The 22533-nt window shown below is 47.3% G+C and overlaps 1 protein-coding gene across 1 annotated transcript in view; it reads right to left on the bottom strand.

The window, feature by feature from the left end:
* Nucleotides 1-228: 228 nt before the first annotated feature.
* LOC132571832 (uncharacterized) overlaps nucleotides 229-22533 on the bottom strand; it is a 45426-nt gene continuing 23121 nt past the window's right edge. The window contains exons 8-13 of the mRNA XM_060238625.1: nucleotides 19328-19990; nucleotides 16276-16402; nucleotides 15160-16156; nucleotides 4171-5014; nucleotides 3316-3427; nucleotides 229-900 (exon numbers count right to left, since the gene is read on the bottom strand). Of these exons, the coding sequence (XP_060094608.1) occupies nucleotides 248-900; nucleotides 3316-3427; nucleotides 4171-5014; nucleotides 15160-16156; nucleotides 16276-16402; nucleotides 19328-19990 (3396 nt within the window). The 3' untranslated portion in view covers nucleotides 229-247. The remainder of the gene's footprint in view (nucleotides 901-3315; nucleotides 3428-4170; nucleotides 5015-15159; nucleotides 16157-16275; nucleotides 16403-19327; nucleotides 19991-22533) is intronic.

The raw sequence follows: 22533 nt of genomic DNA, 5'->3' as shown, positions 1-22533 counted from the left end.
GTTGTGGATATAAAATGGAGGAAGGGAAAAATCACATCACCTCTGTAAGTCCCCTAGAAGAAGACAAAAATGTTATCGGAGGTATGCGGATAGCCTTTTTTTTCCCCCCGCAAACCCTATCATGTCAAGGGATGGTTTAACACTGCCTTGACGGGTTAACTTCGCATGCTCTTTTAAACTATTTTGCATGCCCTTTTAAACCATTTTGTTCGTTTGGGTTTTTTCAAAAAAGTATATAGCCTCTCTTTCAATGATGGTGCTTGATAAAGTTTGAATTGTCACTGAACCTCTTCCCGCAGACCGAGCACTCGTATGGCTTCTCGCCCGTGTGGATCCTCTTGTGGACGATGAAGTTGGAGTAGTCGCTGAACCGTTTCCCGCAGCCCGAGCACTCGTACGGCTTCTCGCCTGTGTGGATCCTCTTGTGCCTGGTGAGGCTCGAGCCGGTGTTGAACCCTTTCCCGCAGTATGAGCACTTGTACGGCTTCTCCCCGGTGTGCACCCGCTGGTGGATCAGGAAGGCGGCCCGGCTGACAAAGCTCTTCCCGCAGTCTGAGCAGTTGTACCACCTCTCCCCAGAGTGGGTCCTCTCGTGTGCGATGAGGTTGGATCTCCGCCGGAAGGCCTTCCCGCACACGTGGCAGGAGTTGTCTCTCTCGCCAGGTGGGATTATCTGCTGCATGAGGCTCTCGTCCAAGTCCTCATATGTCCCCTGTGAATTTATGAATTTCCCCACCCCCTTCTCCAGGTGGTTCTCGTACAGGCTTTCCGAAGTTTCCCCCTGATCTGGACAGTGGGAAGCATTGAGTTCCGCTCGTCCTGACAGCATCCAAGATGGGGCCAGTCCTCCTGAACTTCCCAGCAAGTTTCTTTCCTTCCTACATATCTTCTTGCCATCACCTGCCAGCAGGAACACATAAACACCAAAAAGAGGATGAATCCTTTCCTTTGCCAAGGAGGGAAACCTAGCATAAGATAGCCAGAGTGGTAGGATCTGGGAGACGCAAGCTCAGATTCCCACTCTGCCATGGAAGATCAGTGGGCAACACTGGGCCAGTCACACCCTCTAAGCCTGACCTACCTGTCATGATCTGTGCTGTGCTGGGAGTCAGAGGCCTAGTGGGCCTAGGGAGCCTGGGAGGCCTGTGTCACAGTAGGGAGAGACAGCCTACAGTCCCCAGAATGGCTGGTTTTAGCCAATCGGCGTCCAAATAGGGTCTGAGGAGAATTGGTTAAAAGCTCTCTCAGGAGACAAATGCTGTTCTTCCTCCAGAGAGGTCAAGCAGGCAGGACAGCTGCTGTTTAGGAGGAAGAGCCCTCAGAGTGAGGCAGGCCGAGGGACAATTAAGTCTAGTTGCATTAGGGACTTTGTTTATTTTCCTTCACCCACATTACTATATAGTTTTAAAGCACCTTATCTGTTCATTTGCCTTTATTGATTTTCCTGTTCAAAATAAACCTTTTTGTTGCTCTTTGTTACTCTGCCTGGTCTATACACCTATTTTCTTGGCCAAAGCAAGGGAGATCTGAAGGGACCCTAATTCCAGAGCGGTGGCAGCATCAGGTGGCACCCCCATCTGGGTCATGACCAGTGTTCCTGCTAAGCTGAGTTAGCATGAGCCAACTCACAGATTTTTAGCCTCCAGCTCACATATTTTTGTCTTATCTCAGGAAGCTCACAAAGTAAAATTTTTGCTCACAAAACTCTATGGCTTCGAGGGAACATTGGTCATGACACTACCTCACAGGATTGTTGTGAAGATAAAATGGAGGAGAGGAGAATGATATAAGCCGCTTTGGGCCCCCATTTGGGGAAAAGGTGGGATATAAACGCAATAAATAAGGCAATTAATATTAGCGTTTTGGTCAGTCCTCAAGGTGGAAGTAAAACTTCAACCATTTCAGACTATAGGCCTCATCAAATTGAAAGTTGTCTCTACAAAAACAAAACAAAAAAATCCCTGCACATAGAAAACTAGCATATAGATCTAGCAGTTCTTGCCCAGCCTTCCCCTTACCATGCTGTATTTCAAGGAGCAGGGACATTTTTCTCACCAGGCTGAATGCTGCCTAGAAAACCAGCATGTAGATCTAGAAGTTCTCCCCCATCCTTCCTCCTGGCATGCTATATTTCAAGTAACAGGGACGTTTTTCTCACCGAGCTGAATGTTGCCTTGTACAAGAAGTCCCTTCACCTAGAAAATCAGCATGTAGATCTAGAAGTTTTTCCCCAGCCTTCCCCTTGACATGCTATATTTCAAGCAGCAGGGACTTTTTTTTTTCACTAAAGGATCCAATAAAAAAGACTTGCATATAGAAAGCTAGCTGATCAGGAACAGGCTTGGCTTGAGCCTCTGTCTCTGGCATGCCAATTTTCTCAATGCAGGGAATGTTTGGAGGTGCATTCAATTACTCAAGATGCCTCCTGTTGTCTGACATAGCTTGGACAACCTCACTCCAAATCAGGATCCTTTATCTGTCCAGGAGAAAAAAGGTACCCAAAATCAAGGGAGTCACAAGCTAAGCTCCAAAGAAAAAGAATGTTATGGGCCTTGGAGGAACCAACACCAGATACGTCTTGACATCGGCCATTGTTCTGGTTCTCTATGTGGGTCTCTATAGGGCTCACTTTGTAGCAGGAACTGTTTTGCATATTAGGCCACACACCCCTGATGTAGCCAATCCTCCAAGAGCTTACAGTAGGCCCTGTAAGCTCTTGGAGGATTGGGCTGCATCAGGGGTCTGTGGCCTAATATGCAAAGGAGTTCCTGCCACAAAGTGAGCCCTGGATCTTTGTATGTGGGGTGACAGAACAATCCAGTTGATTCCAGCACAGAATTATCTGCAGACAGTGTCATTGTACTACAGGTACTTCCATGCCCCAGCAGTGAATGCGCAATTAAGAAAAGGAGAAGACGACGAAGAAGAAAACTGCAGATGTATACCCTGCCCTTCTCTCTGAATCAGAGTGGCTTACAATCTCCTATATCTTCTCCTCCCACAACAGACACCCTGTGAGGTAGGTGGGGCTGAGAGGGCTCTCACAGCAGCTGCCCTTTCAAGGACAACCTCTGTTATGGCTGACCCAAGGCCATTCCAGCAGCTATAAGTGAAGGAGTTCAAACCTGGTTCTTTCAGATAAGAGTCAACACATTTAACCACTACACCAAACTGGCTCTGGGAGGCTGGGATCTCCCTCCGGTAGACCTCCCCCAAGGTGGAGGATTCCAGGATTCAGCTATCAGGATGTGAAGGCACCCTAGCTGATGATCCTCTTTTTTTTTTCCTCAGGAACCAACACCTGAAGATCCTTACCCAACAAGGAGGCCTTTGCACCGCCCTCCAGCGCGAGCTCCCCGATGCGTGACCTTCGCCAGGGGTCCATCAGCACCTTCTGTGCTGAGACTTCCTCAAATGGAGACATCACCTGCAACAGCAGAGACGTCAGGGAACACGCACAGAACACATCAGCCTATGTGTTTCCAGCTAGCCAAGCAGCAGGGAGACACCACAGACTGAGCCCGGAACCTTCTGTATGGAAAGCAGGTGCTCTCTCAGAGCCATCACCCTTTATAAACGTACAAAGCTAATGCATCCTGAGTCAGACCACAAGTCCACGTAACTCAGCATTATATGGGAATCCAAACCTTTTTGAGCCTGTAGGGACTTATGCAATTCTGAGATTGCATGGTGGGTGCCGCCACAAAATGGCTACTCCAAGAGGTAAAGCCTGCCATGGCTTACCTTCAGTCACACTGTGAAGATTCATGTGAAGAAGAAGACAAAGAGATTGGATTTATACCCCACCCTTCACTACCCAAAGCAGTCTCAGAGCGGTTTACAATCTCCTTTCCCTTCCCCTCCCCACTACAGACACCCTGTGAGGTAGGTGTCTGTTTAGATTAGATTACAGTCTGCACACTTAACCACCACACCAGGGGTGGCCAACGGTAGCTCTCCAGATGTTTTTGCCTACAACTCCCATCAGCCCCAGCCAGCATGGCCAATGGCTGAGGATGATGGGAGTTGTAGGCAAAAAAAAACATCTAGAGAGCTACTGCTAGCCACCCCTGCACTACACCAATTATAGCAGTACTCAATGAATGAGATTTCCTTGCCCATCCCTCGAGCTCCCCCCTAATGGATACCAGCCTGGTGCTCTTTTCTCACCTGTTCTTCCTGCGTCTCGTTCTCCTGCTGCTTCAGCAGGAAATCTTCCGCCAGGATCACCGCTTGGGCACAGGTCTGGGGGCTGCACTCCCCGATCCAGCTCTGCATCTCCGGGGGCAGGATGGCCATGAACTGCTCCAGGACCACCAGCTCTAGGATCTGCTCCTTGGTGTGCCTCTCGGGCTTCAACCACTGATGGCAGAGCCGCCGGAGATGCCGGCAAGCTTCCCGGGGCCCTTCAGCTTCTTGGTAGCCAAACTGCCTGAATAGCCGACATTCCACATGCGAGTTGATTGTCTCCTCGATCAGTACCTCCCCCGTGGCCTTCTTACAGTCCATTTTGTCTTGGGCTGCCAAGCTTCCTTTGGCCTGGAGGTCTTCTAGGCCAAGGTCAGGCAGGAGCTGCGGATCCCTAGGCAGCCGGCTAGAGTCTGTCGTCCCCTCAAATGGGGATCGAAAAGCCCGAGCGTTGGTCCTCGGAAGAGGCCCCGGGATCTGTGGGCTGTCCCGTTCGGACTTCGGAGGCTCCAGGGCTTTCATGAACTCCTGCAACTGAGACTCCCACTGCCTTTGCAGGCCCTTGCGTGGCTCCCGGGTCACTTCCTCCGGTACAGTCCTTTCCCAGAAGTCCCGGAGACTTTTACTGTGGATGTGGCGAGGGTCCTCCCCTCCACCCTTCCCTGGCTCAGGGCCAGCAGGCCTTCGCTCCTCTGTTTTCATCCTCTTCTCTTGCTCAGCCTGCGAGAGACCCGGGGCTGATGCCTCTGTGTGTTCCGCAGCCATTTCTTTGTGTGGGGCAAACGCAACCAGAGTTGAAGTTCCGGCAGTGTTGCTGACTCTTAAGCTCCCAAAGGCAGCAAGGCGGCAAGCAGGGGAAGATGGCTCCTTCCAAAATATCAGCTAGGACTTCTCCCTGAATGAACAATAGGAATCAGAGACAATCTGTGATGGTCAAAGACCCTCTGACTCAAAGCCATGTTCCAGACCTTCAGAATAGTCTTGCTTCACACTAGGGTCTATTAACAGTTGAAATCAGGGGTGGAATTCTAGCAGGAGCGCCTTTGCATATTAGGCCACACACCATCAATATAGCCAATCCTCCAAGAGCTTACAAAAAAGAGCCCTGTAAGCTCTTGGAGGATTGGCTATATCAGGGGTGTGTGGCCTAATATGCAAAGAAGTTCCTGCTAGAATTCCACCCCTGGTTGAAATAAAATTCAAAAGGCTTCATACACATTAACCTGCACTGCAGTTCATTAAGATAGGTCAGGTCTATTTTTCCTCTGTGGCAGGCAGTCTGTGCCCTGCCTTTAACGGCACCTGCTTACGGATATGTAAGCAGCAGCTATCTCCTATTGCATGCCCAGCATCTCTAAACATGGAGACTGAGCACACAAGAAGTTGCCTTATACTGAATCAGACCATTGGACCAGCTTGGAGAAACGTCGACTGCAGGGTGACATGATAGAGGTTTACAAGATAATGCATGGGATGGAAAAAGTAGAGAAAGAAGTACTTTTCTCCCTTTCTCACAATACAAGAACTCGTGGGCATTCGATTAAATTGCTGAGCAGTCAGGTTAAAACGGATAAAAGGAAGTACTTCTTCACCCAAAGGGTGATTAACATATGGAATTCACTGCCACAGGAGGTGGTGGCGGCCACAAGTGTAGCCACCTTCAAGAAGGTTTTAGATAAATATATGGAGCACAGGTCCATCAGTGGCTATTAGCCACAGTGTATGTGTGTATATAAAATTTTTTGCCACTGTGTGACACAGAGTGTTGGACTTGATGGGCCGTTGGCCTGATCCAACATGGCTTCTCTTATGTTCTTATGTTCTCTTAATATCTGGGTAACTATGGACCCATCAGCTTGATGTCCATACCTGGAAACGTTTTAGAACAAATTATCAAACATTGGTTGTTGTAGATTTTCCGGGCTGTGTGGCCATGGTTTTGGCATTGTGAGACCTGACATTTCTTCAGCAATTGTGACCGGCATCCTCAGAAGTCAAATTGAGAAGAGGTTGGTAGGCAGGTAATTTATCTCTACTCAGGCAGGTAGGGTAGGGCTGAGAAAGTTTAAAAATGAATAGGGCACGGCTTCTAGTCCTGAAAAACACAAAATGCCCTACATCTTACAACAGCACTACAGATAAGATTAGAATTTCAGTAGCCAATCCAGATACAAAAGAATCCCCTCAGGTAAGCTCCTCCATTAGCATGCACAGCCCAGGAAGCTCCCACAAAATAATGACTCAACCCTACCCCAACTGCCTGAGTAGATATAAATTACCTGCTTACCAATTTCTTCTCAGTTTGACCCAGAGAGAACTCCAGTTTTCTGGGTTACACCTCTGAGGATGCCAGTCACAGTTGCTGGCAAAACGTCAAGTCTCACAATGCCAAGACCACGGCTACACAGCCCGGAAAATCTACAACCAATGGACTCCGGCCATGGAAGCCTTCGACAACAAATCATCAGACAGTCCTGGAACATTTAGAAAAGATGGCTGTGATTACTAAGATCAAATCAGAAGAGTTTCCAGCTCAATATTAGGAAGAACTTCCTGACAGTTAGAGCAGTTCCTCAGTGGAATAGGCTTCCTTGGGAGGTGGCGGGCTCTCCTTCCTTGGAGGTTTTTAAACAGAGGCTAGATGGCCATCTGACAGCAATGCTGATCCTGTGAATTTAGGGGCAGGTATTTGTAAATTTCCTGCATTGTGCAGGGGGTTGGACTAGATGACCCTGGAGATCCCTTCCTACTCTGTTATTCTAAGATTCTATATCGGTACTGTCTACACAGACTAACAGTGGCTCTTAGGGTCTTTTACACCTCCTTGAACTGGAGATACCAGGTACTGAACTTAGGACTTCTGCATACCAAGCAGATGCTTCACCACTGAGCCACAGTCCCTCGCTTCTCACTTATTGTGACTAACAGATATGGCGGAAACTCACCACAGTCTTTCCTATTTTAGAAGCTTTCACATCAAAAAAAGCAATCCTTTTTTTGCCCATCCGGATTAACCTGCCCATCACTGAACCACTGTTCATACGTGACAGCGAACCAATGTAGATTCTGTCTACATCTGCATACATCTGTTTGTAAGAAAAAGCAAATGGGCATTCACTTTACAAATGAAACTGGGGACAGACCAGTAGCTGGATAGATGTAGGGTTTTAATCACATGTTCAGCTGCACAAGCACTGAGTGTAATACTTAGAATTAATGAATGCGCATATAAAGAAAACGCAGAAGTACACTGTACAAAGACTGTATGTGTGTTCACTGTTACTTAGAATAACAAAATTATAGAGCTGAAAGGGACCTCCAGAGTCATCTAATCCAACCCCCTGCACGATGCAGGAAATTCACAAATGCCTCCCCCCCCTAAGTTCACAGAATCAGCATTGCTATCAGATGGGCATCTAGCCTCTGTTTGAAAACCTCCAAAGAAGTAGAGCCCACCACCAATGCTCCCTCTAAGCTGCAGAGTCTTGTGAGCAAAACGTCAACTTTGTGAGGTACTGGTATTAAAGTTGTGAGCTACTGGTATTAAATTTGTGAGCTACTGCATAAATTATTGTTCTCTGGGGTTATCCTTCCTGAGCTAAGACAAAAATGTGTGAGCTGGAGGCTAAAAATCTGTGAGCTAGCTCATGCTAACTCAGCTTAGAGGGAACACTGCCCCAAGGAAGCCTGTTCCACTGAGGAACCACTCTGTCAGGAAGTTCTTCCTAATGTTTAACCAAAAACTCTTTTGGTTTAATTTCAACCTGTTGGTTCTGGTCCTATCTTCTGGGGCAACAGAGAACAACTACGCACCATCCTCTACATGACAGCCCTTTAAGGACTTGAAAATGATGATCATATCACCTCTCAGTTGTCTCCTCTCCAGGCTAAATATACCCAGCCTGTCTAGTAGTATATCCTAGTATTATAGGATATAATCCACTTATCCACTTTCCTTAGACTATGCTTAACTGTATAAGTTTTTCTCATGCCTCGCCTTGCTCATTTTTTCTCTAATGAAAAAAAAATCCACACTCCTCTTCAGTGGGAAACTATTTTGACAGTTTTGGAATTTAGGAATGGTGGCTGAGGGGAACCTGCACATTCAGAGGCAGTCAGTCACTAAATCTCAGAACCAGGAGGTAACAACCTTGGCCTCTGTGGCCTGTTGTTGGACCGCCAGTTTGGCCACTGTGTGAGGCAGGATCCTGGACCAGATAGAACACTGGTCTGATCCAGCAGGGGGTTTTATGGAAGGGCTGCAAGATCCAGACTGGAAACCTCCTGGAGATTTGGGGGTGGAGCCTGGGGAGGATAGGGAACTCAGTGGGGTACAAGGCCATAGAGTCCAACCTACAAAGCATCTAGAGTCTAACCTACAGAGCGAGTCTGGTGTAGTGGTTAAGTGCGTGGTCTCTTATCTGGGAGAACCGGGTTTGATTCTCCACTCCTCCACTTGCAGCTGCTGGAATGGTCTTGGGTCAGCCATAGCTCTCAGAGTTGTCCTTGAAAGGGCAGCTGCTGTAAGAACTCTCTCAGCCCCACTACCTCACAGGCAATGCTCCCTCTAAGCTGCGGAGTCTTGTGAGCAAAAATTCTACTTTGTGAGCTATTGGCATTAAAGTTGTGAGCTACTGCATAAATTAGTTTGCTCTAGGGCCATTTTTCCTGGGCTGAGACAAAAATGTGTGAGCTGGAAGCTAAAAAATTGTGAGTTAGCTCACACTAACTCATTTTAGAGGGAACATTGCTCACAGGATGTCTGTTGAAGGGGGGAAAGTAAAGGAGATTGTGACGGAGACTCTGAGATTCAGAGTATAGGGCAGGATATAAATCCAACATCTTCTATTTCTGATACCACAGTATCCCTTTTGACTGACAGTGACCAAAACCGCATACAGAACTGCACCGCAGCTCTCTAAAAGGGCATTATGGAATCGGCCGTTTTGTTTCCATTCCCTTTCCTAACAATCCTATGGGATTTGCTCGTCCTCGCAGCCGCTTTCCAGCCACCAACACAGATCCCACCCAAAGCTTATCCATGCAACGAGGGCATCACTTTTTGTCCCAAATAGCAGGTTTAGCTTTTCGTGGCATGGAGAAAAAAACTTGATTCCCTAATATCGTTTGCAACTCAGGTTGCTGCTAGGGGCACAGCTACCGAAGCCGGCTGGAAAGTTGGCAACCCCAGACTCTGATCGTCTCTCTCGGCAACGTTGCACTCTCCTTCCTGGCTCTTTCTGCCCGCCTCCCTCCAAGGGGATCCTTTTCCCTCCCGCACCCCAAATGCACTTTCCTTTCCACGCACCTGATTTCTCCTGCCAGGAGAATCTTCCAAACCACAGTCTGGGAAATTCAAAGGCCAGTTTCCCACGGTGGGCGGGGTAGGAAGTGACTTCAACTGTTTACATCCCGCCCTTTCCTTCATAACCTCCGGTCCTTTCTAGGGGGGGAAAGGGGAGCTCTCGTTCGATTTAACCCTTTAGAAAGCAAAACCCAAATTCAAGGGAAGAGTCAAGGTGTACCTTTAAGACCAACCAAGTTGTATTCAGAATGTAAGCCTTCGTGTGCTCTAAGCACACTTCATCAGACAATAGGACAGAGAAAGTGGGCAGTGAGCTGGTAGGCAGAGTCATGGAAATGTTTTTTTAGCAGATTAAAAGAATCACCAGTTGGGGGTATGGTGTTAGTGTTAACTGGGCTTAGAGCACAGGGAGGCTTCTGTTATCTATCAGAACTATAGCTCCATTTTGAATAAAACTTTGTTGGTCTTAAAGGTGCCGCTTGACTCTTGCTTTGTTATGCTGCTTCACACCAACACGGCTGCCCACCTGGATCTATCCGAATTTAAGGTGTTCCGCATCCACATCCCCAGAACGTGATGCCAAACCTGAAGGGGGTGAGGGGGGGTGTTTCTTATAGGAATGGGCTAGTGAAAGTTGTTATTACATGGAGGTAAAGAAACCCCCGTTAAGCCTCTCAAAAAAACCAGGACATTTTCCTCCAGGCTATTTGGCAAGCCTATTCTATGAGGCTGTTCGTCACAATCTTATTAGGACATCTATTTAAAAGTCTCATTTCCGGATGGAAAAAGGTATCTGGTTGTGCTTTTATTGCCTTACACCTAGACAGTATGATATGTGTGCCATTGCCAATCAATGCATCAATTGCCCTGTACCAGGCTACAGTTGCAAACCGCAATTATCTATATCAGTGGTCCCCAATCTTTTTGGCACCAGGGACCAGTTTTGTGAAAGACAATTTTTCCACGGATGGGGTGCGGCGGGGGGAGAGGGGTTGGTGGTGTCAGGATGATACAATTGTGCACTTTATTTCTATTAGTTTGGTGTGGTGGTTAAGTGTGCGGACTCTTATTTGGGAGAACTGGGTTTGATTCCCCACTCTTCCACTTGCAGCTGCTGGAATGGCCTTGGGTTAGCCATTGGTCTCGCAGAGCTGTCCTTGAAAGGGCAGCTTCTGAGTGAGCTCTCTCAGCCCTACCCACTTCACAGGGTGTCTGTTGTGGGGGAGGAAGGTAAAGGAAATTGTAGGCCGCTCTGAGACTCTGAAATTTGGAGTGGAGGGCAGGATATAAATCCAATGTTGTCTTATTATTATTATTACTACATAGTAATATATAATTAATTAATTATACAACTCATGGCCTGGTTGCTAACAGACCACGGACCGGTACCAGTCCATGGCCCGAGGGCTGGGGACCTCTGATCTATATAGGACGACGAAGATGGTGAGGGGTCTGGAGACCAAGTCCTGTGAGGAAAGGTTGAAGGAGCTGGGCATGTTTAGCCTGGAGAGGAGGCAGCTGAGAGGTGATATGATCACCATCTTCAAGTACTTGAAGGGCTGTCATATTATAGAGGGTGGTGTGGAATTGTTTTCTGTGGCCCCAGAAGGTAGGACCAGAATGAATGGGTTGAAATTAAATCAAAAGAGTTTCTGGCTCAACATCAGGAAGAACTTCCTGACCGTTAGAGCGATTCCTCAGTGGAACAGGCTTCCTCAGGAGGTGGTGGGCTCTCCTTCCTTGGAGGTTTTTAAAGAGAGGCTAGATGGCCATCTGACAGCAATGAAAGATCCTTTGAATTTAGGGGGAGGTATTTGTGAGTTTCCTGCACTGTGCAGGGGGTTGGACTAGATGACCCTGGAGGTCCCTTCCGACTCTATGATTCTATATGACCTGGACATTGGTTGTAATAACAGGAGAACTCCAAGCCTAGGTTTGCCAGGTCTCTCCTGGCCACTGGCAGGGGATAGGGGACATAGGGTTGCAAGATTCAGGTTAGAAACCTCCTGGAGATTTGAGGGTGGAGCTTGGGGAGGACAGGGAACCTACAACACATCCATTTTCTCCAGGGGAACTGATGTCTGTAGTCTGGAGATATTCATGAGAAGCCAGGAAAGTGTTGGCAGCACAGACAGGGAGAGTGAAAATATTCCCCCTATGAAAGAACACAGGGGATTTAAGCACTTCCTAACCTGTCAGAGCCTGTGTGGGGCAGTGGTTAGACCCAGATCCTAGTCCGATGTGCTGACCACTGCACTCTGTGTGGTATAGTGATTATTTAACTTCACTCTCCACTTCATTTTCTCCTGACAACAAGCCTGTGAGGTCGGTTAAGCTGAGTGTGTGTGACTGTCCCGAGATCACCCATTACTAGAACTTGGAGGCATCCAATGAAGCTGAGGAGAAGGAGGTGCAGGACAGACAAAAGGAAATACTTTACACAGAGAGTGATTAAAATGTGGAATTTGCTGCCAGAGGATGCAGCGAGGGCTACAGGAATGAACAGCGTTCAAAGGGGATTACAGAGGTTCATGGAGAATAGGTCTATCAGTGGCTACTAGCCATGGTGGCTGAGGGGAACCTCCACATTCAGAGTCCCTAATCCTCTGAATCCCAGAGCCAGGAGGCAACACCAGGGGAAGGCCTCAGCCTTTGTCCTGCTGTTGGCCATCCGGAAGACCTGGCTGACCACTGTGTGAGACAGGAGGCTGGACTAGATGGACAACTGGTCTGAGCCAGCAGGGCTCTTATTACAGCCCGTCTTACCTTCTCCAATGTAAATTGACAACAAGGGGTGGGCTAAGAGAACTGGTGGGGAAGGGGAAATCCCATTTCCTTCCCACTCACTACTGGCTGTGCCTCATCCTCCACAGTGTCCCACCCGCAAATAATCTCCATGTGCCTTTTTGCTGCACAAATTCAGGTTTTTGCAATACCTCCATCTGTGCAGAAATTACTTCAGTACTGAGGTGCTACTGGACTAGAATCTGTTAACTTTTGGGGTTTGTTTTTTTTTACACCCCAAATTTGATTTTTGTAAAAAGGAAATGTCTCTCAGGTTTACAGGACTCTAAATCAGGGGTGTCAAACATGCAGTCCGGGGGCAGAATAAGGCCCCCAGAGGGCTCCTATCAGGCCCCTGAGCAACTGGGTGTCATCTGCTTCTTTCTCCCTATATCTTGCTTCCTTCTGCATAACAGCTTGTTTTGCAAGGCTTGCTCAGGAGCTACACAGCAAAGCCTCTATTTTCTCCATTGGCTGAGGTTCCTCCCTTGAGGAGGAAGGGGGGGAAAGAGAGCTTGCTTTGCCAGACTCTTTCAATCACACAGCAGAGTTACTGAGCCAAGCCTCTCTTCCTTCTATTGGCTGAGGCTCCCTCCAGCCCCCTGGGGAAGGAAGGAAAGAGCCAGAGCTTCCTTTGCCAAGTTCCCTGGATCCCATGGGAGAAATGCAAAGAAAGCACCTTTAAGAGCAATGAGTGCTAATGTTTAAGCAAGTTTTAAGTTTTTAAAAAATATATATTTGTGTGTTCTTCATAAAGTTTATCTCTCTGCTACCTAATCTTAAATAGGTACAGACATGGCCCAGCCTGACATGGCTCAGCCCAACCCAACATAGCCCAGCCCAACAAGGCCTCATTTATGTCAGATCTGGCCCTTATAACAAATGAGTTCGACACCCCTTCGCTAAATTGTAGCTGTGGCTGGCTCTGCTATGTGGATTTAAGTAGCCACACAGGGTCCAGCTTTTGGCTACTGCAGACACGGTCATCATTCGTTTTTATTGAGGATGAGTGTCATGGACACACCAAGTGGCTGAAATGTCACACATCAAGTGGCCTAAATGTAATTGACAGTTGGGAGCTTATAACACATGTGCAGAGTTCGAATGGCTCTGTGCTCCCCCTTTATTTTGCTGTCCTTGCAGCCAAGTTATGGCAACCCTGGAGGGTTCTCAAGGCAAGAGACATTCCGAAGTGGTTTGCCATTGCCTACCTCCACATCATGACCCTTCTACTCCTTGGGGGTTTCCCTTCCAAATACTGACCAGGGCTGACCCTGCTAAGCTTCTGACAAGATTCCCCACTCCTCCACTTGCAGCTGCTGGGATGGCCTTGGGTCAGCCATAGTTCTCGTGGGAGTTGTTGTTGAAAGGTGGTCAAGCTGCAGCTCAGGAGCCACATGTGGCTCTTTCACACATATTCTGTGGCTCTCAAAAGCTCCCACCACACCATCAGCTGGCCTGGAGAAGGCATTGAAAGTTGCTTTCTTTCCACATCTCTCTCCCTCCTTCCCCCGATTTTCCTTTCTTCCTTCCAGTTTGGTGTAGTGGTTAAGTGCGTGGACTCTTATTTGGGAGAACTGGGTTTGATTCCCCACTCCTCCACTTGCAGCTGCTGGGATGGCCTTGGGTCAGCCGTAGTTCTCGTGGGAGTTGTCTTTGAAAGGGCAGCTTCTGGGAGAGCTCTCTCAGCCCCACCTACCTCTCAGGGTGTCTGTTGTGGCGGGGGAGGTAAAGGAGATTGTGACTGCGCTGAGACTCTGAGGTTCAGAGTATAGGGTGGGATATAAATCCAATATCATCATCATCATCATCATCATCATCATCATCATCTTCTCCTTCCTTCCTTCCTTCCTTCCTTCCTTCCTTCCTTCCTTCCTTCCTTCCTTCCTTCCTTCCTTCCTGTCATGTGGCTCTCAAACATCTGATGTTCATGTCTTGTGGCTCTTAAGCATCTGGCTCTTACGTTAAGCAAGTTTGGCCACCCCGGCTCTTGGATATCCCAGGTCAGGGCTCTATACCCAGTGTGGTGGTAGAAAGTGCCGTTAAGTCTCAGCTGACTTACAGTGACCCCCAATAGGGTTTTCAAAACAAGAGATATTCAGAGGTGTTTCCCCATTGCCTGCCTCTGTGTCAAAACCCTGGTATTCCTCGGAAGTCTCTTGTCCAAATACTAGACCAGGCTGGCTCCACTTAGCTTCTGATATCTGACACAACCCAGCTAGCCTGGGTTATCCAATAGAAGACCCTTTAATATAGAAGCTTTCCCATCATGAGGACTGCATTGGGCTAGAATTCTACACAGGGGGTTGGATCCAGACTAAGTTTTCTGTCAGCAGAACAGAACCTTCCTGTCCCACCCCCTGCCTCACAGCCCACTGATCTGCAAAAAAACGATGCTCTCATGAGATCAAGGCCCCTGAGGAAAGACATGAGGGGCTCTGCAATAAGAAACCAGTGGAAATTGCTTATTTAGTCTGCAGCAGGGGTGGCCAAACTTGTCTCACACAAGAGCCACATATAATAAATGTCAGACGCTGGAGAGCTGCAAGACATGAATATTGGAAGGAAGAAAGGAAGATGGAGGAGGGAGAGGTGGAAAGAAAGCAACTTTAACTTTAAATGTGTTCTCCAAGATGCTGGCTGGCTTGGCTTGAAGAAGTGATTTAAAGACAGAAATGACTTCTCCAAGCCGGCCAATGGGTCGGTGGGGGCTTTGAGAGCCACACAATATGTATGAAAGAGCCACAGTCTGGGCACCCCTGTTCTGGAGCATGAGAGCATGGCAAATGTAGACAGCCATTCATTTCAAAATTGCTTTACATTCTTTATTTACTTCTTTCTTTTTGGTTTCCAAAAAGGTCTGTGCGCTACCCAGATATTACTTCCATTTTCCTGAAGGGGAGGAAGTAAGGCTGTCAGAAAGCGACTCCCCCCAGACTGCAGAGTTTGTCCAGGGGACAGGCGGTTTGTCGCTTAATCGAGCTCCCTTCTCCAAGACTGCCCCCACTCCCCCACCACCCTTCCCAGCTTCCAAGCACTTCAGGGGTTTCTCGCTGTTGTGGATCCGCTCATGTCGGATGAGGGTCGACTGGTGGCTGAAGCTCTTCCCACATTCTGAGCATTTGTAAGGTTTCTCGCCAGTGTGAGTCCGGTTATGGGCGATCAAGGACGACCGGTCGCTGAAGCTTTTCCCACAGTCTGAGCAGGAATAAGGCTTCTCTCCCGTGTGAGTCCGCTTGTGCGTCGTCAGGGTGGACCGGTCACTGAAGCTCTTCCCACAGTAGGGGCAGTTGTAGGGCTTCTCCCCTGTGTGGATCCTCTCGTGCTTGACGAGGTGAGGGCGCTGGCTGAAGCTTTTCCCGCAATCGGCACACTTGTACGGTTTCTCCCCGGTGTGGGTTCTCTCATGCAGAATGAGGTGCGACCGCTGGCTGAAGCTTTTCCCACAGTTCAGGCATTTATACGGTTTCTCCCCCGTGTGTATCCTCTGGTGGGTAATGAGGACGTTCCTTCGGCAGAAGGTTTTCTCACAAACAGAACATTTGTACTGAGTCTCTCCTGTCAGGGTCCTTTCATGAACAATCAGGCCCGACTTCAGCCTAAAAACCTCCCCCCACTCAACAGATGTGTTCTCCCGCCCACGCTTAAGGGTTACAGGTTGCTCCATTGTGTTCTCATCGAGATCTTCATACCCTCCCTGAGAATTAATGAATTTGCCCCCTTCTTCTGGCCCTGGGCTGATGCGGTGTAGGCTCTCGGATCTGGCCTCTCGAACACAATGGTCCTGCTCCATTTCTTTTGACAATAGTGCGTATGTTTCCATCTCCTCAGAACTGCCAGGCTCATTTTTCTCCTGCTGGCATGCTAACTCAGGAGCAGCTAGAATGGGGGAAAGGATAAAAATAATTTTTAAAAGGAAGTTTCACAATTAAAAGCCTACCACCAAGAAGGCCTCGGACTCTACCACCCACCCACCTTCATACAGAAGAACTCCTTACCCAGCAAAGGGTCATCTCTCACATGTTCTTGCTCGGTCCCCCTGGAGTGAGCTCTCTTCCAAGTATCCAATGGAGCACACTCTGTCTCAGAAAAATTCTGTACTATCTCTTGGCTTGCATCCAACTCCTGAAACAGCACCAACAAAGAGGGACAAAAAAGGATTGTCAAATTATCTCCAGCACACTATTTTTTTCATACACATAGCACCATACAGGAGTTCTGCAGAATATGAGGGTGGATCCACATTACAACTTTTATTTGTTGGTTAAAACAATTTTTATTGGTAACATATGGTAATAAATCTATATCTTACATCTTTAAAAACTTCTTTTATCTACTCCATATATTACTTTCTACCCACCCCTCCCCCGTTACTTCACCCCCGCCAGTGTTATTTACTTAAAATGCAAATATTTAAAGGTACCTTTAACTATTAAAACAAAAATTTATATTCTTCTTTTTAAAACTTAATCATTATCAAAAATTGTCAAATGTCCTTTTATTTTCCACTCTTTTTCTACATATCTTCTAAACTTTTTCCACTCTGTCTTAAAAACTTCTAAATCATAGTCTCTTAATATTCTTGTTAATTTGTCCATTTCACTCCATGTCATAACTTTTATAATCCAATCCCATTTCTCTGGTATTTTTTCTTGCTTCCACAACTGCGCATACAATGTCCTAGCAGCTGAGAGCAAGTACTAGATTAAAGTTCTATCTTCTTTTGGAAATTTTTCCATTTGTAATCCCAACAAAAAAGTCTCTGCAACTTTGTTAAACTCATATCCCAAGATCTTAGAAATCTCTTGCTGAATCATCTGCCAAAACATTTTAGCTCTTTCACAAGTCCACCACATATGGTAGAAAGAACCTTCATGCTTTTTACATTTCCAACATCTGTCTGGCATCTTGTTATTCATCTTTGCCAATTTTTTAGGAGTCATATACCAAATTAACAACTTTTATTTGTGATGTTCAGTTGTTCCCGTTCCATAAATGGCTGCATGTAGGGTTGCCAATCCCCAGGTGGGGGCAGGGAATCCCCCAGTTTGGAGGCCCTCCCCCACTTCAGGGTCATCAGAAAGTGTGTGGGGGGGGAATGTCTGATCAGCACTCCATTACTCCCTTTGAAGACCCATTTCCATAGGGAATAATGGAGAATTGATCTGTGGGTATCTGGGGCACTGGGGAGGCTGTTTTTTGAGACAGAGGCATCAAATTTGCAGCATAGCATCCAATGCCTCTCCTCAAAACACCCTCCAACATTCAAAAAGATTGGACCAGGGAGTCCAATTCTATGAGTCCCAAAAGAAGGTGCCCCTAACCTTTATTGTTTCCGATGGTGGGAAGGCATTTACAAGGTGTGCAGTCTCGTTAAATGTGATGCCCGGAACTCCCTTTGGTGTTCAATCATTATTGTAATAACCTTTCCCCTAGCTCCACCCCCAAAGTCTCCTGGCTCCACCCCCAAAGTCCCCAGATATTTCTTGAATCGGACTTGGCAACCCTAGCTGCATGCAATGCAGAACTGCACTGGAAGGTGCTGCCCCACTGATTATTTATTCAGGAAACGTGTATGTTTCCTTTACAGAGTCCTGCTTGAGGTGACTTAAAGGTAAAAAAAAAAAAAATCCCTTCTCCATAAAATCATCATCACAACAAAATAAACCATTAAGTTAGCCAGGGAGATGGAAAAACAGTCTAATGACATTAGGGTTTGTAGACTCTTTTGGGCTCAAGTGCCATGTTCTACTGGAGAAAGTTTTTCTTCCAGACGTTTCGTTCTCAGCTGCGGAGAACATCTTCAGTGGCGTTGCAGCCGGAGCAGGCGCTCTGACCTTCTTGACTGCTGTGCATTGAGTGAGCACAGCAGCCAAGAAGGTCAGAGCGCCTGCTCCGGCTGCAACGCCACTGAGAATGTTCTCCGCAGCCGAGAACGAAACGTCTGGAAGAAAAACTTTCTCCAGTAGAACACGGCACTTGAGCCCGAAAGATTCTACAAACCCTAATGATGTTACCAGCTGTGAAAACCTGAAATCTTAGTCTAATGACAGCCCTAGAACAGATTTCAGAGCAGAGACTAACCACAAACCATTAAAAGGATAAAACCCCTCATGAGAGCATAAGAGAAGTCGTGTTGGATCAGGCCAGCGGCCCATCCAGTCCAACACTCTGTGTCACACAGTGGCCAAAACCAGGGCTTTTTTGGGTAGAAAAAGCCCAGCGGGAACTCATCTGCATATTAGGCCACAACCCCTGACACCAAGCCAGCCGGAACTGTGTTCCTGTGCGTTCCTGCTCAAAAAAAAGCCCTGGCCTAAACCCAGGTGCCACCAAGAGGTCCACCGGAGGGGCCAGAATTCCAGAAGCCCTTCCACTGCTGTCCCCCAAGCACCAAGAAGACAGAATTTCATTGCCCCAGACAGAGTGTTCCATCTATACCTTAAGGCTAATAGCCACTGCTGGACCTCTGCTCCATTCTTTTATCCAGTCCCCTCCTGAAGTTTCTATGCTTGTGGCCACCACCACTTCCTACAGCAGAGAATTCCCTCAATTAAATGTTGGACTGGCACAAGTGTAGGCAAGCCTCAACCAGGAGGGCCTTCCAAAGGCCACCACTGAAAATGTCCTGTATCTAATCATCATCTGCCTCATCTCTGAAAGCGGGGGCACAGATAGCAGAGCTTGAGAGGCAGTAACTTTTTTAAGTGACCGGGACCAGGCAGATTTGAGGCAACAGGGAACAAGCCCTCAAGTTGAATGAGATTAATAGTACAGACTGTCTGCATTGCAGAAATGAGTGGAAAAAACCAGCCTCAAACCCACTCTTGGAAAAATCAGGAGGGTAACAAGAAAAACTCCAGATTTTTATTGACATTATCAGGACCCACTGTTATTACTGTACATACAATTGATGGCAATTGCCCCATAATCCATCCCAGACAGCAGAACCTCGTTTATGAGGGAATCTGAGAGTATTTTGAATGCCTGAATGAGACAGGCAGGATGCCAGTTACCTGCTTAAACCTTCTCTGTCCTAAACCTTCTTACCTGCGTGTCTTGCCTCTTGTCTTCTCGCTGCCTCAACAGGAACTCCTCAGCCAGGGCCACTGCTTCAGAGCAAGTCTCCGGCTTGCTCTCCCTGACCCAGCTGTGCATGTCCTGAGGCAGGATAGTTAGGAACTGTTCCAGGATCACCAGCTCCAGGACTTGCTCCTTGGTGTGTTTCTCCGGCTTCAGCCACCAATGACAAAGTTCTCGAAGCTGTCTGCAGACTTCTCGTGGTCCCTCAGCCTCCTGGTAGCCGAACAGCCTGAAGCGCTTGCACTCCGCATCCAAGCTCCAGACCTCCCCTGTCTCTTCCTCCTCCAGGATTTCTTCCTTCACTTTCCCACAGTTTGCCTGCGCTTCAGCCAACGCTCTGTAACTTGACTGCTGGGCTTCTCTCCTTAGGTGTGATGGCAGACAAGCTCTCTCTCTTTTCAAACGTGTCCTGGAATCCGTCGCTCTTGCAGACGGTGGAAGAACCATCTGTGCTTCCTCCCGTATCATTAGCCCAAGAAGCTGTGGGTTTCTCCCATCTGGACGAGAGGTCTCTGCGGCCTTCAAGAACTCCTGCAACTGGGCCTCCCAGGGTTGCTGCATTCCCTTCTGCAGCTGTCCTTTAACACACTCTGCTGTGTTTCTTTCCCAGGTTTCTGGATGATTCCCAGCCTGGACAACAAGAGGGTATTTTCCAACCCCTGCCCCATTTTCAGACAAGTCTGGCTCCTCCTTTTTCATCCTCTGCTCAAGCCCAGACTCCAAAGGTAGACTCGGGGTTGACGTGTTTTCTAGGCCTGTGGCCATTTCCTTTCTTCTCAAGTGTGGGCCAGACTGGTACAGCTATTAGTCAGTTTTTCTCCTCAGCTCTCTAAAATATCACAGGCTCCAGCAGGGCAGGTGGACACCAGCTGTATTTCTCTCATGAGAGCAAAATGCTTCTTCCTTTTCAGAAATTTTTATTGCGTTTCATAAAAAGAAAGAAAGAAAGAAAGAAAGAAAGAAAGAAAGAAAGAAAGAAAGAAAGAAAGAAAGAAAGAAAGAAAGAAAGAAAGAAAGAAAGAAAGAAAGAAAGAAAGAAAGAAAGAAAGAAGAGAAAAGATAAGAATTTTAAAAAACCCCGTTACATTCTTTATTATTATTATTATTATTATTAGTTTATTTCTATTCCACCCCTTCCCCCTTTTGGGGGGCTCAAAGCGGAGTACAACAATTAAAATCACAATAAAATCATAATAAAAAACAAATTCAACATTCAGTAAGTTAGTTCAGCAAGGTGAGATGAGCAAGATGGTATAGCTCCACAATACAGTGATGCAGTGGGCCGTAAAGGCATAGGGGGAGGCCAACCGATCTAATCGATGGATGCCCTCTGCCTCATCCAAAGACCTAGCGGAACAGCTCCATTTTACAGGCCCTACAAAAGGCCAGTAGGCCAGGTAGGGCTCGGATCTCCATAGGGAGCTGATTCCACCAGGTCGGGGCCAAGACCGAGAAAGTCCTGGCCCTGGTAGAGGCAAGATGGGCATCCCTTGGGCCGGGGACTGTCAGAAGATCTTGGGAGGTCGAACGAAGCGACCTCCGGGGCGTATATGGAAGGAGACGGTCCCGTAGGTATGTTGGTGCCAGGCCGCGTAAGGCTTTAAAAGTCAAAACTAACACCTTGAAACGGATCCGGTACTCTATAGGCAGCCGGTGCAGGTTGCAGAGCGCCAGCCATATGCTCACCCGGAGAGGTGATGCAGTCAGCAGGCGAGGTGCCGCATTCTGCACCCACTGCAGTTTCCGGATCAGTTTCAGGGGCAAGCCAGCGTAGAGTGAGTTACAGTAATCCAGCCTGGAAGTGACCATTCTGCTTATCAATATACCAACCAGTATTCCCTCTAAGCTGAGCTAGCTCACAGATTTTTATCCTCCAGCTCACACATTTTTGTCTTAGTTCAGGAAGGATGACCCCAGAGAACAATAATTTATGCGGTAGCTCACGACTTTAATACCAGTAGCTCACAAAGTAGAACTTTTTTGCTCACAAGATTCTGCAGCTTAGAGGGAAAATTGATACCAACCCATATAAATGGGGAAAAAGAAGGAATTCAATGAGTTCCAAATACATTAAAGACAAAGAATACTATATAAACGCTGTAAATTCTAGCTTATACATATCTAGATTGGGTCCTTATAGCAATATATACAGTAGAAGAACAACAATCACCAAGAGTGAATTCAACGAACTGAGGAACTTCCCACAAAATGAGTCATATGATTCCAGGACATCAATACTCCCTCCCCACACACAAAATGAAAAACATCAACATCTATAATAATCAGGCCTCATTTTTGGCCAGGAGATCACAGAAGCAGAGCTCCAGAACCTCTAAATTTTACTGTGCTCTTTCTTTCTCCCCACCCCTGCCCCAAATACTTGCTTCTGGGCTCCATTGCTCAAACCCCCCCCCCCATGAGAATTTGGCTGAACTCTTAAGATTCGACAAACTTTCTATCCCCCCCCCCAAAAAATGGGAAAATAACCTCCCCCCCTAAAAAAGGGAAAATAACCAAAACATAAAGCAGACAGATGGAAATCTTCATCATGCCACCAGGAGAAAGTAATTTAAGAAGAAGAATAGGATGATATTGGATTTATATCCCGCCCTCCACTCCGAAGAGTCTCAGAGAGGCTCACAATCTCCTCTACCTTCCTTCCCCACAACAGACACCCTGTGAGGTGGGTGGGGCTGGAGAGGGCTCTCACAGCAGCTGCCCTTTCAAGGACAACCTCTGCCAGAGCTATGGCTGACCCAAGGCCATTCCAGCAGGTGCAAGTGGAGGAGTGGGGAATCAAACCCGGCTCTCCCAGATAAGAGTCCGCACACTTAACCACTACACCAAACTGGCTCTCCGTTAAACAGTGTGGTGGGTTTTATTATGACAATTATAATTCAAGAAGCATGTTAAGATAGATGTAGAGCCGATATAATTTTGTACACTTTCCAGTGATGTCAGGGGTGTGTGGCATAAATTAGCTATGCAGATGAGCTGCGCTAATGAGCTCAGGCACCTCTTTTTCTACAAAATGACCCCTGTCGATAATTACTAATGTGGGGAAAGTGATGGTGGAAGGGGTGTAAATCTTTTCACTATCCATCTTTTCACAATCACACCAGGGACAAGTCCCTTCTGCATAGAGAGCACAGGCTCTGCTCGAAACACGCAAG

This window comes from Heteronotia binoei, chromosome 5 (assembly GCF_032191835.1).
Source record: "Heteronotia binoei isolate CCM8104 ecotype False Entrance Well chromosome 5, APGP_CSIRO_Hbin_v1, whole genome shotgun sequence".
NCBI lineage: Eukaryota > Metazoa > Chordata > Lepidosauria > Squamata > Gekkonidae > Heteronotia > Heteronotia binoei.
This window is presented reverse-complemented; position numbering and strand designations above follow the sequence as displayed.